The 16680-nt window shown below is 39.5% G+C and overlaps 1 protein-coding gene across 1 annotated transcript in view; it reads right to left on the reverse strand.

Moving 5' to 3' along the window:
- The window catches only part of CEP350 (centrosomal protein 350), a 104237-nt gene that overhangs the window by 11315 nt on the left and 76242 nt on the right, over positions 1-16680 (reverse strand). The window contains exons 30-37 of the mRNA XM_075003319.1: positions 16000-16144; positions 10287-10447; positions 9627-9763; positions 8671-8753; positions 5430-7525; positions 4057-4458; positions 3817-3963; positions 2342-2464 (exon numbers count right to left, since the gene is read on the reverse strand). Coding sequence (XP_074859420.1) covers positions 2342-2464; positions 3817-3963; positions 4057-4458; positions 5430-7525; positions 8671-8753; positions 9627-9763; positions 10287-10447; positions 16000-16144 — 3294 coding nt within the window. The remainder of the gene's footprint in view (positions 1-2341; positions 2465-3816; positions 3964-4056; positions 4459-5429; positions 7526-8670; positions 8754-9626; positions 9764-10286; positions 10448-15999; positions 16145-16680) is intronic.

A 16680-nucleotide genomic window follows, 5' to 3' on the forward strand; every position in this document is an offset into this window, starting at 1 on the left:
CTGGTTTGTGTGACTTTTTAAAAACACAAAATCTAGTTTGCTTGGGTGGCAAGATAGGTTGGAGAATCAAGCGACAATCTGTTGACTCTATGGTAAAACTGGTAGTCATACAGGAGTTCACATTTGTTACTGGCTTGTTGCATTTTAATTATGGAACTTCATCAGTTTGGGGTGTCTACCCAGAGGCTGGAATTCACAGATGTGAGCCATTCCAGATAGCAGGACAGACAGTATTTGAATTGCAAAGATACATGTGTAGACTAAAGCTATACACAAGAACACAGACAAAACCAATGGAAATATTTCGTTTGATCTTGGTTTTCTGCAGACAAACTTCTACAAAACATAAATTTGGACCCAAATTTGATTTGTTCCTTTAATAAGACTATTGCCATGCTCAGAAAAACTCGAAAGTGGGTTTTTGAAACTCCAATTAAATCATCATGTTCTATTTCTTTTTTAACACCGCTATTTTATCAAAGCACCTGATTCAGAGATGCTGCCATAAACCAGCATTTGTATTCCCACAATTCATGGCCATTGAAACAAAAGTGGCAGAAGCTGCAGGCTTATTAGCAAACAGACAGCTGACCAGCAGCTTAACAGTTCAAAGTGGTTTTAATAAAATATGTTTATGGAAGTTTTCCAGGATTTGGCTGCTTTTTAAAGCTAGAAGTTTCTCTCTTGGTAGCACATACCGCAGTGATAAGCTTAGCAACAATGTCACCGAGCACTGCAAATCCCCAAAGAAAACAATACAGCACAGAGTTTATATTTGCAAATTTTTCCCAGTCCTCAGGCTCTGTTTTTTGTGAGAGTGAGCCAGGATGAATCAAAGGCTTGTTAAGATTCTATGTGGACTATAGCATGTTAACCTTTGCCCCATGGATCCTTATATGAAATCTGGAAAGTCCCAGACTACTATATATTAGTGCCTGAATTTTCAACCTCATTCAATGGGATTCACTTTTGTGAATGTTTCTATCTGAAATTAATAAATAAAAGCTAGTATAGTGAGGTGGTGCAAACACAATACCTACTTGTTTCATGTTTAACACAATGTAACTCTAGCTTCTTATAAATGGTATTAGTTACTGCACATGTACAGTAAAAGTTCCATTGTCCACCACCTGGATAATTGGCACATTTGATTAATCAGCATGCTGCAGATCAGCTGACCAGCTGCTGTGGGGCTGGTTACCTGGCAGGGGCCTGCAGAGCAGGCTAGCTGCCCAATGCCCAGTTGGAGGTTGTTGGTGGGCAGGGGGAGCAGGCTGGACGCTTGACTATTCAATAACAAAGCTTTTACTTCACTAGTAAAACCCAGATATCCCAGGATACTTGACTCTAACTTTAAAACCTTTACCTAGTTAAGGTGCAATTTTATCCCTCGCAGAAAATTCTTGCTACTGCTTTGCTGGAAATTTTCCACTGATGGAGGAAGAAAAGACTCAAGTGATCCGTGGTTTTAATTAACAGCTATTTTACATATCAGTTTAGGATATAGTTAAGATAAAGTACAAGATAAATTGGCAACTTTTACCCTGTCAAGTAGACTCCTCCTCTTCAACACAGATGAGAGACCCCAAGCATTCAATACGATCACCCAAAGATGAACTTTAAAAAGGCTTGACACCATGCTTTATCTTCCATCCCTGCACTAGTGTTGGCAGCATATATTGTTCAACAGAAGTTACATGCACAAGTATTATAGGAGAAGCAATGATGCTCAGTGCTGGCTTAGTAAATGTACTGAGGATACCCTATGGCACAAATGCTACCATAGTACTATGAAGAAGCTATTACAATCCTATGTCAAACTGCACTGGTCTAAACTGCAGAACTCTTTAAAAAAGCCAAGAAATGCTGTATAGGAATTTTACCGTGAGAAGGAGCTTAGTCTATTTGGCTTTCACATTGGAAACAACACTACTAAACACCACCACTATTAAAAGTTAATTTGGTTCATGAAGGCAGAGAGCCCTTATCCTAGAATTTGTGACAAGTAGGAATTCCATTTTTGGTCCACAGAAAAAAGGCTACACTTTCACTTGTTCATTTTACATCGTAGCAAACTTACTGCTTAAATCAATGGTTTTCACTTCTGAAGCTTCCCAACTTTCTCCTCTTTTCATCCTCTCCATTCTCACCACAGGATTTTTAAAAAGCTATTTTTAATGTAAGTGGACTACGTAGAACTTAAGTTCTACACGTGCACTTATGATTAACTAGCCTTTGCCAAAAGCCATTGTTAGTGCCTTCCTTTCAGATCTAACTAACAAACACTGTGTAGTCAGGAGACAGAACACAATCAAACTACTGAATGCTATTATCCACTGACCAGTATGTGATCCACTCTGTCCCGTTTTTTGCGTCCAAACTTCATCATCTTCTGCCAATCTGTTTTATGATTGGGTTCCTTCCTCAAGCTGAACAATTTCAGCACTTCAGCTGCAATGAAGCTCTAGAGGAAAGAAAAGAGTTACAGTATTTGAGGGGGACACACACATAATCTGATATTAAAATCCAGGATGGATTTCTGCTTAACTACGAGATGTACATTACTGTTCAAGAGATTTACAATGGAAGCTCTGAGTAATAACTCTTTCTTAGAGGAAACATTATGCAGAGAGTTTACTGTATTTAATAAAGTGAATAAAAGATTTAGTCCTTTGAGCTTTGATTGACTGGAAGGTGAAACTTTCACTTTTACAGCAAACTGAAGAGTGAAAGTAATTCAGTTTATGAAAGGACACCAAAGAAAAACAGGACTAGAGACGGAGAGTCCTTTATCCTTTTAACTTTATTATTCCCAGCTATTACCAGTTCAGAGAGCTATAGCTTAGTAGAGTAGGTTTGGCCTTTGATTCTGCCACATATTCAATGTGTTACCTGGGGCAAGCTACTTGAAATGCAGTTCTACTCTAAAAAATAAACTTTAGAAAAACAGCAGTGAAGGCAGGGGATACTCCTTGTCTGCCTCTCAACGACTGTCACATGAAAAGTGCTAGTTTGACATGTTTTCTTAGATACAGCCCAGTAAATTCAATCTGGACTCAGCAACAAGTCCAGGAGTGGGCAAATACCCACCCACAGGCTGGATCCAGTCTGCCAAAGTTAGTCCCTGGCAGCTCCCTAGCTCTATATTAACCTACACCTCCACAGGTGACAGAGGATTGCTGTTTGCGGCCAATGGGAGCTGAGGAAAGCGGTGTCCTAGTCCATGCTGCTTCCCATTGGCCATGAATGCCAACAAGAGCTTTGATTTGCGGCCAACAAGAGCTGCGATCGTGTGATACCTTCAGAGGTGGAGGTAAATATTGCAGCAGCAGCCTGCCAGTGAGTAACCCTGGTGGGCTAATACCTTTTTATTGCCAACCCCACCCAGTTCATCTGTAAAACTCCAGTGGGTTTAGAAAAAGCTGTATCAAATTGAAGTTCAGCATATAAATAATGCACAGGAAGGTATTAAATCCAGCTCTGCCTATTAGCCTCTATCCCACAATCAGATCCATGACAACAGGCCCTTACACAGAGTCCAACTTGATGTCTGTATTAGTGTAGAGACCTGTTTACACATCAGATTGCAGGACTGAGGTTTATTAGATGTGTAGTAAAAAAATATGAAGTCAATAAAATTAACAGACACAATCCAGGAAGAGAAGGGAGAAAACCTGTTGCGTAAAAAAAGTACCTTCTTTATACAAGTGCTTTTCAGAGAAGAACCACTCTTGAAACCTTCCTGTGCTCAAATGATACAACAGATACAATTCAGGTCATGCCTACAGAGTCATGATTTAATAGCATCTTTCCTACCTTGATCTCCTCAAGGTCATTTGGATCTCTTACTCGCCGGAAGTAAGCGGAGGTAATTCTACATGGTTTCATCCAAATAGGTTGGTTCAAATTAGGATCCTCAGCGAAGATTTCTCCAAAAATCTCTCTTGTCAAGTCAAATACCGCCTTGGCAAAAAGAAAAAAAAAAGCGAAGATTAAAACTTCAGCTACTGAAGCCAAATATCCAGTGGATGAGATCAAAATTCCCCAGGACGGTACCTGTTTATAGACCTGCTTGCTTATAGTCTCCATGTCCTGCTCATCAGTGGTGCTACCAAGGCCTGTAGGAAGGCTGACACTCTGAAGCTCATGACCCAACTCTTTCAACTTCCACAGCTCCTCAGCCGCCTCACGCACCATGTGTTCTACTTCCACTGCCGTATGTGGAACAGCCAAAGGCTCCTCACATGGCTTAGGTAGCACTTTTTGTGGCTCTATCTTGGGCAGCACTGCTGGTTCTTCAGTTTGCTTCTGGGGGACCTTCTGCGAGCTCAAGCCAAAGTCCTCATCAAACCAGTCTTGGTCATCTCCTAACACACTCAGGAACTCCCGGCTGAGCTCCAGTTCTGCCAGCCTCTTAGCAAGCTCTTCCTGTCCACTGGCACCAAACACTGGACTTTCCTATGGAGTAAGAAATAAAATTACAGAGTTACTAGTGGAAGCAGTCATGCACTCTACTGTAAAATACTAATTCTAATTATATCTTGAAATGTACTTCTGATACGACTCAGTGTAAATAAAAACAGTAGAAACATTTGATTCTGTGCATACACCCGCACTTTCATCATTCCTTCCCTCATGTTTCTGAAAAGCTTCTAAGGAGTTTACAACAGAGAGCAGCATTTTTAAAAAATGATCATCTGTTTCTTTTGCTCATTCTACCTTGAAAACTATTTCCCTGTGAGGGGCTGGGTGGCTCAACAGTTTGGTAGCTTGGTAATGGAATACGCAACCTTTCACTCCACTTATAAGCAGCATTAATAGAGCTTAAATTGGTAGACTAAGCCATTGCAAGCTCTCAACTGTTTGGTGTCCTATGTGAAAATGAGCCAGCGCTCTTTGTGATAACATATTGAGAATATCATCTTAGTTGTCAGCTTTTTTAGGAGCCTCAGCAAAGAGGCCATGTCTTATCTTCTTATCCTTAAAGGTAGTTCTGCAGAAGCTTGAACTTCCACCATTCATAATAAATCTATTTAGTGGATATAAATCTTCACTTACCAGAATGCTATTTACTCAGCACCTTTAGCAGCTTGACATCTTAACTCTTTAAACACAAGAGTCTGAGCATATGCAAACTCAATTAGGATTGTGAAAAATGGGGTAAGATTAATACAGGAAGCATGTATATATGATGTATGGTTAGAATGTTCTCCAAGTAGAATGTTTTCAGTTTTATGGGATGTCCTTCATACATCTTATTAAATCCTAAAAATGTTTCAAAACATACCATGAAGTAAGACACATACCAGATGCCATCTAACAACACTAGGGAGGAACAAAATTGGTAAAACACTGCAACCCTTTTCAGAGTCAATAATTATCCATCATATAATTAATATATTAGCTTCTGAAATCCATACAATACTCACTGGTCTGGGACACATATCTGGAGAGGAAACTTCTTCTCTTTCATCTTCCAATTCAGAACTTAAAAAAAAGTTCTGCAGGCCCTTTGCTACCTGCTGCTCCACACCCTGGGCAGCGGTTCTGGATGATAATTCCTCTTGGACTTCACAGAGCTCCTGATTACTAAAATGAATCTTTTCATTCCTGGCCTTCTTAATTTGCTGTAGCTGACTGACCGTGTCTTTAACAAAATCCTTAAATAGACTGTCTGTCAACAAGCTGACTTTTTCTATATGATCTTTTGACTTTTCTTCCTCTCTGAGAGGCAGTTTAAGTTGGGCCTCTAATTGATTTTTTTCCTTTGTCAGTAAGTTCAGAAGGGGAGTTGCAGGTGTTTCCAAAACTCCAGAAGAGAAATTATTTGAGTTTTCAGTACATTCCTCCCCCGAGGACTGCTGCTTTTCCAACTTTGCAAAGAATATACTATCTAAAGTACCTTCCAATACAGCAGTAGACACATCTTCTCTGGCAGAAACAGACAGTGCATGGAGAATATCATCTTTTACAGCATCCTGCAGGCAGTCTACCACAGAGTGGTCTTTGGAAAGTGATTCAACAACTGTGGAAACTTCCTTTATGTGGTTAGCTTGATTGCTCCAGTTTTCATCAATTCTCTGCCCAACAGAGGCTTCTACAGCAATCATGCCCGATGCTGCTTTATTTTGGGAAGATTTCTCAATGGCATCTCTTCCCTTGCTTCCTTCGTCATTGCCAGATTTGGAACTTTCTTTGTCTTTCTGCTCAGATTTGTGATGCTGTTCCAATCTGTCAAAGAATGAATCTTCATCTTCCTTATTGTCTTTATAGACATCAACACTTTCTGAAATGTGAGAGATCTTTTGAGGAGGAGCAAAAATACCATGCTTTTCCTTACAATCAAAATATTTAATGCCATCGTAAGTCCCATTGTTGTTTCCTTCGGGTTTATCCAACTCCACACCGGCCCAAAAACCTTTGGCAAAACTGGTCAGACCTTTGAATCGCAGTGTTCCAGGCTGGACATTACTCACAAGTATCCTGTCACCAATATTGAAGTTTACCAATGTGTCTGTTGCTTCTATGGTAGAAATTGAAGCCCAGAGTGGTGGTTCAATGGGGATTTGTTCCTTCTCCACATCACTGCGTTCTTTATTTTTTATCAGCTCTGTTGGTGACTTGAGTTCTAATAATCTTTCCGAATGCACACTACCAGAGACAGAGAGAGATTTGTCACTGAGATATTCACTGATTTCATCTTCACTGCCGAGGCTGGTGGATCTGCTTCTAGAGGGTTTTGTATGCTGTGATTTCTCTATAACTGACTGATAATCTTTTCTGTATGACAATGCAGGCATCTCAAAATCTTCTTTATAACATTCAGCAGTAGGAATTTCTTCAACTGATGTCTCTTTTCTGGGAGATGACCTCTCAAAATCTTCAGAATATGATGGCTCTTTTTGATTAAAAGCTTGTTCTTGAGGAGAAAAGTCTTCTTCCTGTGCCCACTTGCTCAACTTGAAAGAAGACTTCTCTGATCTGTCACGCTGATCATTCCCTACATCACTGTTGAGTGTCCCTCTCTGTTTTGAGATCTCTTCTCTGCTCTGAATATTTTCAGCAACCAAGCTAAAAAGTTCCTTCTGAGACTGTTCAGAGTCAGAGTGAAGGTCTCTCTTTTGATGGACCTCTGGTAAGTTTTCCTGGTGTATATCTAGTGTCAACAAGGCACCAGAACTCTCTGAATGTTTACTGTTAGCATCATCCACTTCAGAATCTTCTGATTTTATGTACTCCATATCCTCCTGTGTATCAGATTTGCGACTAAAAACAATATCATCACTGGATACATCTTCTGACTTGCTCACTAACACATGGGACACTCTATCACCATCTCTTAGGTCTTTGAGAAGAGCTGATGAAGGCACACTGTCTGAAGAATCACCAGATTCAGCTCTGGGTCTTCTTGGTGACTTGAAAACTGGGGATAGGGTTCGGGAAGGTTCTTCTGCATGAACCTCAGAGTCAATGAGTCTTTTAATATGTACAGACGCAGATGTTTCAGAACTTGATGACACAGCATCTTAAATGGAAAAAAAACCACATAATCACAATGCTAAATCATCCAAAGTAATTTTTTGCTATCTTTAATCCTATCAGAGCAAGGTACGATCAGGAATGAGTGCTGTTTTATTGGGAAACTGCAACCTATGTTAAACAGTCAAAGATTTGAGACTAAATGATATTATCAGGTAGAGCACTGCAAACCTGCTGAGATCCACGATGTGGATGCTGATATCTATGGCTCATTTCTGCAAATGTAGATACAAAATTCTGCATCTGCGCAGGGCTCTATTAACAGGGATCTGTGAAAGTTTCAGAGGCTTTTGGATGGTCCTGTAAATAATAGCAGCATCCTCTGTATTCCTTATGTATTAGGTCTCCACAGCCTTCTTATGAAATGCTCACCTCTGCTGCTGTTCTGTAAAGACTTTATTATTGTGGAATGGGACTCTATTGTAGGAGGTAAAGGCTGAGGTATTTCGTCACAAAAGTAAACAGAGCATAAATGTATGTGGAGAAATAAAGATTACTAGTAAGCAACTGAAAAATATCTGGGGGGAAAATATTTCATTATTTTGGCTTCTTTAAGGATAGTGTTCTGAAGTTTCAAGGAAACATAAAAGGCAAAAACAGCTGTCATACTTTTGATGTTTCACACATCCTCGCTAAGAGTTATGACCAAATATTTATGATTCAGCTCATTGTTAGCTTTTGCTGACTCCTAAGTTGAAGTGATACAGGAAAAAGAAAAAAGCCAACATGCCGTCACTTTTTCTTAATCAAAATATTCTTTTCAAAGTTACCATTTTCTTTCCACAATGTTTAGCTGTTTCTTATTAAAGTATTTCAAAAGAAGAGATTCAAGTAAGATGCTTTACAAATAAGAGGAGGAAGAGTGTAATTTGACAATTCCTCTTCTTCACAAGATTAAAGAAAGAATCAAAAACTATAAATGCAAAAAAAAAAACAGCTATAAAGAAGTGTATACAATGCATTCAGTTTTTTCTTAACCATTCCATATCTTTAAATCTCTTCTCATCTTGAAGCAAACAGTGAGAGATTATGAAAAAATAGATATTTTTCAAAACACAGTCAAGTAATGGAATTCTTAAGGATTTATGAAAGGACACATCCACCTACAGCATTTACTTTTCAACTACATACCAACATGCTCTGCAATGGATTCCAAAGATACTCTGGACCGCTCTGACTCAGTCAGTGATTTCCAGTTTTTTGTTGTCTCAGGCCTACGGTTGAAAAGCCAATAAAACGAATCACTAATGTTCCAGATGCTGCAATCTCCAGTCATAACATAAACTGAAATGCCTAAGTACAGACTCATGTACCCCAATGTAAGAGTGCATTAAAATGTGAGATGAAAATAGAAAGTAGTTGTAAAGCTGTGTGTATGTACATGTATGATACAATACATCCTGGGAAGGACATTTTTCTAATAAAATTAGTTTAGTAAGAAATATTACATGGTCTCTGCAGTTGAGACCATATAAACTTAGTGAGAGGCTTATGGGATTTTTAGTGTCATTCACTGAAGTGGAAAACAGAACCACAAGAAGATTCACTAAGGCGCGTCGTGGGCTAATGAACAGTTTACCTTTGAAATCCTGGCTTGTAAACCAGGTTTACGTTTTAAGTATGAATGGTTTTTAGTGGATTGGGGAAGGGTAGCAGCACAGGAGGAGCCACGCATAATATCTACCAATTCCATAAAGACAGGAGAAGCAGCTCAGAAAGACTCTACATCTGAATACCAGAATGAGGAAGGACAAGAGTAGGACACACTGACAGTGTGCACAGAAACTTTATACAATGCTTATCTGTATGAAAACATGTTGCTGACTGGGCGAGCATAAAGCATCACCTCACTGCCATTCTCTCGTGGCCAGCTAGACTGAAGTTCTCCAAGTACATAGATACATGTATTTTCTTGAGGAACTGAGAATCTTGCACTGATTGTATTTTTCTTCCATGCTCATTCAGAAGTATTTTCACACAACTATTTCATATTACAACTGTAGCACACTCTGAAAAAGGCATTTGTTTAGTTGATCTAGAAAAAATGCTAATATTGTAATGTTAAATGACAAAGAGTTATAAGTTACCTATGGAGAGGAGGTGGCTTGATCTTAGGTTTCTCAGTAGATGAGGATAGAGTTTTAATCTGAGGCTTTGCTGTGGGTGATGCCTCCAGGTCTTGGCTTAGCTCTGCTTCAGTCTTCTTTATGAACTCATCATAAGACTATAAGTATGAAAAAGGTTCAAGAAGTTAATTTTCCAAATAACAACTTCTTGGAAGAATCAATCAGCAAACATAAGTTATCAAATGAATGAAGTGCATTCCTTTCCTGTGGAACATTGCTCTCAAAGCAAGAAGTTTTAATGCTTATTGAACAACCAGCATATTTGCCCAACTAAACTCTACAGATGCAAGAGGCTGGAATTTTAATATTTTATTGTTTTAAAATCCAATAATGTCTGTCAAATCTGAATCAATATAATTCCAAAAAATGACCATCATCATACCCTTGGGATGAAGGTTTAACGGATTAGCCTCTTATCCTGGTGAGTACTGGCTATTATAGCAGTACCATGTAAAACACTGCAGAATTATTGGAAATATTTAAACCAAAACAAGAACGGTGGTGCTGTTATATAAATAGTACCTATAAGAGAAAAGATTTCTTCAACTGACTGTAATATACCAATTCAGACTGTGCTAGCAGTTTGACTTTTTATTTAACCCCGGTCCAAGTGTTCCTAACCTCTAGCTGTTTGATCAAACTGGCCTCCTGGGCTTTCAGCCTTTCCTTCTGCCTCTTCTTCTGCTCCTTTTTCAGCTGATAAACAACAGACTTCCTCTTCCGTAACTCATCCTTTAGGGCTCTGATCCGGCTTTCAATGTCACTCTGGTCAGATGTGGTTTCTGAAAAAGTAGTTTATTTTTAACCCTCAAATAACCCTTACATATTACAAGTATCGCTATTCAAAGTACAAAATACATCAAATACTAGTAAAACGATTTATATTTAACATGCTCATCTCATCAAAATAAAGAGTTCATAAGCTAGCATTTCTTATTTTAATAATATCACCTAAGGTGGACCTCTGTGCTTTATATATTGAGTCTAGTCTCATAAGGCTATCGATCTGAAGAAGTGGGTCTGTCCCACGAAAGTTCATCACCTAATAAATTATTTTGTTAGTCTTTAAAGTGCTACATGACTGCTGTTTTGTTTTGTGCTGTAAACGGTTAATTTATATAGACAAGAGAAATGTATTTCAAGTATCTATTTTATGGAAACCACTGATCAAGAGTATTTGAAAGTCACTGCTTTCCTCTCCACATTCATTAGTATACATATTTAGGCTTCTGCTTTTTGCTAAGGACATTAGATACACGTAGCACAAGCATCCAGTAACCTTTACAGTAAAACCCCGATTTACGTGATTTCGACTTGTGTGTTACCTGGATTAACATAAGTCAAAATCAGCAAGTGAACGTTAAAGGGAAACCCTAGCTGCATTTCATTTGCATATATATACACAAACATGTGCTCCTGGGGTTTCTGGCAGCAATGGGGGCTAAGGACTAGCCGGAGAGCTGCTCTGCCACCAGCTCAACCCTCCAACCAAGGAGCCGCTGTGGCTGGGGAGAATTGCTGGCAGCAAAGCAGCTGTGAGCCAGCCAGGCGGTACAGAGCTCTGCCTGCCAGCTCCAGCCCCTGGCTCGCCCAGCTGGGGGAAGCCCGGGAGCAACCATGCCACCCCCTGGTCCACCCCCCTCCTGCTATCCCCCCATCCCCCAATCTGCCACCCCACCACTCACAGGAGCCAGGAAACTGACCAGTGCAGCTGCACCTGGCCCTGGTCTCCCTGCCACTCAGAGGAGCAGGGAGCCAAGCGCAGCCGGGACCAAGGGAGAACACTGACTTATGCGTGGTTGCCCAGGAATGCAACCTACACACAAGTCGGGGGTCTATTATACTCAGTTCTTATTCCTTCAATTCAATGAACATTTGTCTGGACAAAGATTTGAGGATCTGTCATTAAATTATCTGTGAGGTCTACTGTTGAGGGAACCAGCATTGTAATCTTGGTTTAAGAATGTACACATTTTATTGTATTTTAAAAATGTGTATTTAAAAGTTTTAAATTCACCTTAGCCCTTCTGTCACTGTGCAACAGATGTATTACTGTAATGGTTAGTATTTCCTCTGTAATAGCATGGTCCAGAAACAAGCTAGGTCTCTTGCAAACTACAGAGTACATTAAGACCACCAGGTTTTAAATCAACTGAACTGAACAAATTTCCTAGGTTTGGCGGATGACTAGATAAGTTCAGTTAGAAAGAGAGAATTACTGCCATGATCAAAGTGCTTAACTTTTAAACCTTCCTGTTTGGCAACTTACTACTGTGGTTCTCACACTTAAGTGTGATGAGAACCAAGCTTTCAGAAAGATTATCTCATGGGCCATCTAACATCCTATTCACAGCTGCATGGATCAATTTTGCTCCCAGTCTCAATTTTGCAGACCATCTATCATAACTATCTCCGTGGGGAATGCAACCTTTGTTCACTTGAACAAATATTTTCATTGTCCTTTAAAAAGGAAAACACCTGGTTTCCTTTACAGTTTCATCCACTCTGTTCCTCTTCCCCTCCACGCTCTTCCTGGATTGACTGGTCTCCCAATCCTACTAGTGCTCCTCTCCTCTCCCTCTCTTCTACAGGAAATTGTGATCCACTGCTTAATTCCCTTCTCCACAATAGAGTTGTCTCCATTAATATAAATTTTTATGTATTTCTGCAATGACCAAGGCAAAACTGTAGAGAAAGCAGGGTCTTATCTCATTGCTTACTTCTGCAATGCCTTCCCCACTTTTTGTCTCATTTTGTACTTACGCAGGGTCTATGCTATCTACTTTTATGCCTGTATAACTATGTGTGGATTGTGCACACTCCAAGGTGATCCTGTTAGAACCAACTTATCTCCTGGCACAGACAGAACTACATCAACAGGAAAAGTTCTCCTGTTAGAAAAGATGCTATCTACACCAAGTGCTACAGCAGTTCAGCTCCACTGTGCAGCTGCACAGCAGCAGTGCTGTATGCAGAGACCAACCCTGAGGCTATAACCCCTTTGCAGCAAGACTCTTTATCCTGTGCCTGTACAAACCTAGCACAACTGCATCCTAGTCCATGACTGGCACTACCAAAATACAAATAATAATTAGTATTAATTATGAGGAGTTTTTAGTATAATTTACAGTCCCAATGGCAGGCCTCTCTGGTAGCTAAACATTTCAGTTCTGAGCAATACTTCTGTCTCTTCTCCTATCTAGCAGCAGCCCCTAGTGGAGGCAGCATCTAGTCACTTTTAAAGGCATCCAGACCGCTTGCTGCAATGAAGAACATAGAGGACTACAAAACCAGCTGAAATTAAGAAGGCAAGTCAGAAGCATCATGTGACCAACTAGTTCTTCATGTCCCAATAGCAATTTGCACTTCAGTTTGATAACCAGTGCCTCATCTCACCAAAAGACAACAACAGTACATAGCAGTAAGGTGTTTCAACGCCAGGTGCTAGAAACTGTGATCAGCAGCTAAATGCATTCATTTTTTCAGTGAAGTTCTGTAGTTAAATATTTACAAAAGTGTTTTTAAACAAGCAGCACATAGAACACATAATGTGTTTGACAGGAAGAATGCAATCTCTTCTGAGTCTGAGACTGTGTACTTATTTTCCATCAAGTGTCTTGATCACAATTTCTCCTGCACAAGTGAAAGTAATGTTGTCATATTAATTAAGGCCCAAATTCAGGTTTTGCATAAAGCAAGTTTCTACTACACTTCACAAAAGAATACGTATCCATGATATTTGAAATAAATTATTCTTTAAAAAGAAACAGTTTTCCTCAAAAGTGTTTGGAAGCATTGAGAACACACATAAACCAGAACCAGAAATTGATTATAAGCAAATGTGAAACTGACTATTTTATTTTCATGGACCAAACTAACAAAGAAATGGAAACAAACAGCATATGTGGTGAGAAATCAAATGATTTTTAAAAAAACTTTTTCCTGTTTCAGGTATCAGTAAAGAACACGAATCTATCTCCAATTTGTACGTTTAACTCAATGTCCTTTTAATGAACCAAGATGATTTTACATATAGTGTGGTGGAAAGGGCAACAATACAGACCCATACCAGAATGTGGTAATATACCTCCAAATCTCTCCTTCAGCTGACATCAGTTATAGTCTCAGTATCATATTTTAAAAAGAATAAATACTTTAAAGACTAATTACTTCAAAACGGTTCATTATAATCACTCTTCCCCATCCCCATATTTATTGTTCTTTTCATCTATTTGTACTGCTAAGCCTTATTTGACCTTTTTTGTTTCAAGTTTAAGATGTTATATCAAGTTATTGCATGTTTTAATTATGTTGCAGTGCCCTGAAGATGCTACACTGTTAAAAATTAATCCATGAGAATGTGTTTATTTTGTATATTTTTATACCAAAACAGAGAACACTTGTCCTGACAAGGTTCTGTTATTTTCGAGTGCACATAAAAGCTGTTATAAGAACAGGTATTAAGGCTGCCTATGAAACTTCAGTTTGGCTCTTTTTTGCTTATTCTTTGTGACACATGTTTAATTTACATGATTATATACTATTTTTTCCATGTGACCCCCACCTTATTCAGTGTACAAGACAGACCTGCTGTGGGAAGGTGTAGAGCCCCCACACCCACTTCATTTGTTGCAGAAGTTGGAAGGTCTGTAATGAAAGAGGCATGGCATTGCAGAAAAAGGATAATCTCATGGTCATAGCCACTTGAATGCTGGCCCAGAGAATGGACTTCTATCTCTGCATCTTCCACAGAGTTCCTGGCTTATTGTCTCATGTCAGGCTAGTCACTTAAACCAAATGTCAGACGTGGTCACTTATCAGGTGTTCCTCATTTTCTGGGTGCCTGATGTGAGACCTGGACTTTTATTTGCAGAAATGCTGAGCGCTCACAGCTGCAACTGAAGTCAGTGAGAGCTGTGCTTCGAGCACATAAAGTGCTATGTGATGAAAAGTACTCTGAAAACCAGGTCCTAAGTGTCTCAAACCGAGCACCCAAAATAAGTGGACACCTTTGACTTTACTGTCTGTGCCTATGCCTCACTTCTCCATCCTCCTCACACCGGGAAGTTTTAAGAATGACAGTATTTGTGAAGCATCCTGATACTATGTGATGAGCATCACAAAAAAGTCTCCTGGATTAATTAATTCTGTCTTCAGAGCAGGGTTTGAATATTGTGCAGCAAATAAGGCAGACGCCACATACTGCACAATGAATATAAAGTACTGAATAGATACTCATTACTTGAGCATTGTCCGTCCTCTGCACTGGTGGATGGAGGAGTCATGTGGGAAAGAATCTTCAAGAGTCTATGATCATCTACTAAATCACAATGCACACACAAGAGGGGGGGCACAGGCAATGCTAATTCTGACTTTTTATCGCTTCTCTTTCATGGAACAACCTTAATGTTCTTTTACATAGCTTTTCTGTGTGCAATTTCTTAATTTTTTCAAAAGCAAGACGAAAAACATCAAATTCCATCATGTGGTATCATACTGCACTCACACAGGTCACCAGGTGGGCTGGAACCTTTAGATATACCAAAAAAAACCAGGTTAACTGTTAGCATCAGTAGATTGCCATTCTCCATACAGACCAATCCTGGAGAGGAGATAAGAAACACACTTTGCCAGTGGTAAAACAGGTAAAGCATAGCAAAGGTCAGACTTAGGGTGCTGGTGTTTCAGACCAAGCTCTGGAGGGGAGCATGTCTAGCTGACACAGATTCTTCCGTCCCTTCAAACCTGTCTCAGTCCCATCTCTTTCTCACCCTAATACCTTGTCCCAGTCCCATTTTCTTCTTGTAGCCAGTTGGAGTCTTCAGTCCTCAGGCTTCTCTTCCCAGTGTCCTGCCAGGCCTAGTCTGCTATCTGGACTCGTCATCCCAATCAATCTTGATTACTTGTCCAAGTCTTCCCACACAAGCTCCTTATCCCCAGTTCTCTTTTACCACCAGTCCCAGTCTTTTCTCCTCCTTCATCCTCCCTCTGTATCTCCATTAGCTTTCAATCACTCTTTTCTTCCTGGGCTCTTTGGCCTATTTCAGGGTCTCTCTCTCCAGCCACTTCGCTTATAATAGTCATTTTACCCAGCTACTCCCAGTTCTCTTGGCTCTGAACTTTTGGCAATCCTAGCTACTGAACTCCAGAAAATCAGCTGTATGCTGAAATTATCATAAATATGCTCCTGCACAGTCCCGAAGCCACAGCAATTTCAAATCTTCTCTGTTCACTTAATTAAATTCATCAGCTAAGATACAGTGTTGCACAACCACAACGTATGAGAAATCAATTTAAATACAAGACAATGTGTTCTTGTTAACTTCAATCTTACCTGACTGTGTCATGGATAAAGACTCATCAGACCAACTGTGAGAAACTTGATGAGATTTCACAGGTGAACGCAGTTGCCCTCCAGTTCTGTAGCTTCCTTTGGTGGAATCCTGCTTTGACACAGATGTACTGCTTTTGGAAGGAGACTGTTCAAAGACGGAAGAAAAAAATAAGTATCTACTTGCGAAGCTCAGTTTAAAAGTATGAGATCACTGTCAACAGGAGTTAATTACAAAGGAGGAAGGCATTCTTTAGTCATAAATCTTTAAGCAATCATAAACAACTACCTATCTAAATACATTAACAAAAGTTTTATTCTCATCATTTATCAGAACAAAATTACCTCAACTAGCAAAAGCAATCATCTACCTTGAGTCTGGATTATTAGTATACAAGGAAGCTTGTATTATTCAGATTAGAATATCTTTAATATATTTGTTGATGTAATCATGCTTTCATAAAAACTGTTGCCAAAAGTACCTGCTAAACTGAAAAGATGTTTCTCAATATGAGGAACTGTCAGGTATTACCCTAAATCAATTGCCACAACGCAGGCTCAGCTTCCAGCCAAGTAAAACTTTTCTTAAGGGCAGATTCTCTTCCAGATATCTGCTTACATCACTGACGGTATGCTTGCCACAGCCCTTTTACCCAGACAGAATCCCACACTGGCACACTATAT

Source organism: Carettochelys insculpta, chromosome 9 (genome assembly GCF_033958435.1).
Source record: "Carettochelys insculpta isolate YL-2023 chromosome 9, ASM3395843v1, whole genome shotgun sequence".
Classification (NCBI taxonomy): Eukaryota; Metazoa; Chordata; order Testudines; family Carettochelyidae; genus Carettochelys; species Carettochelys insculpta.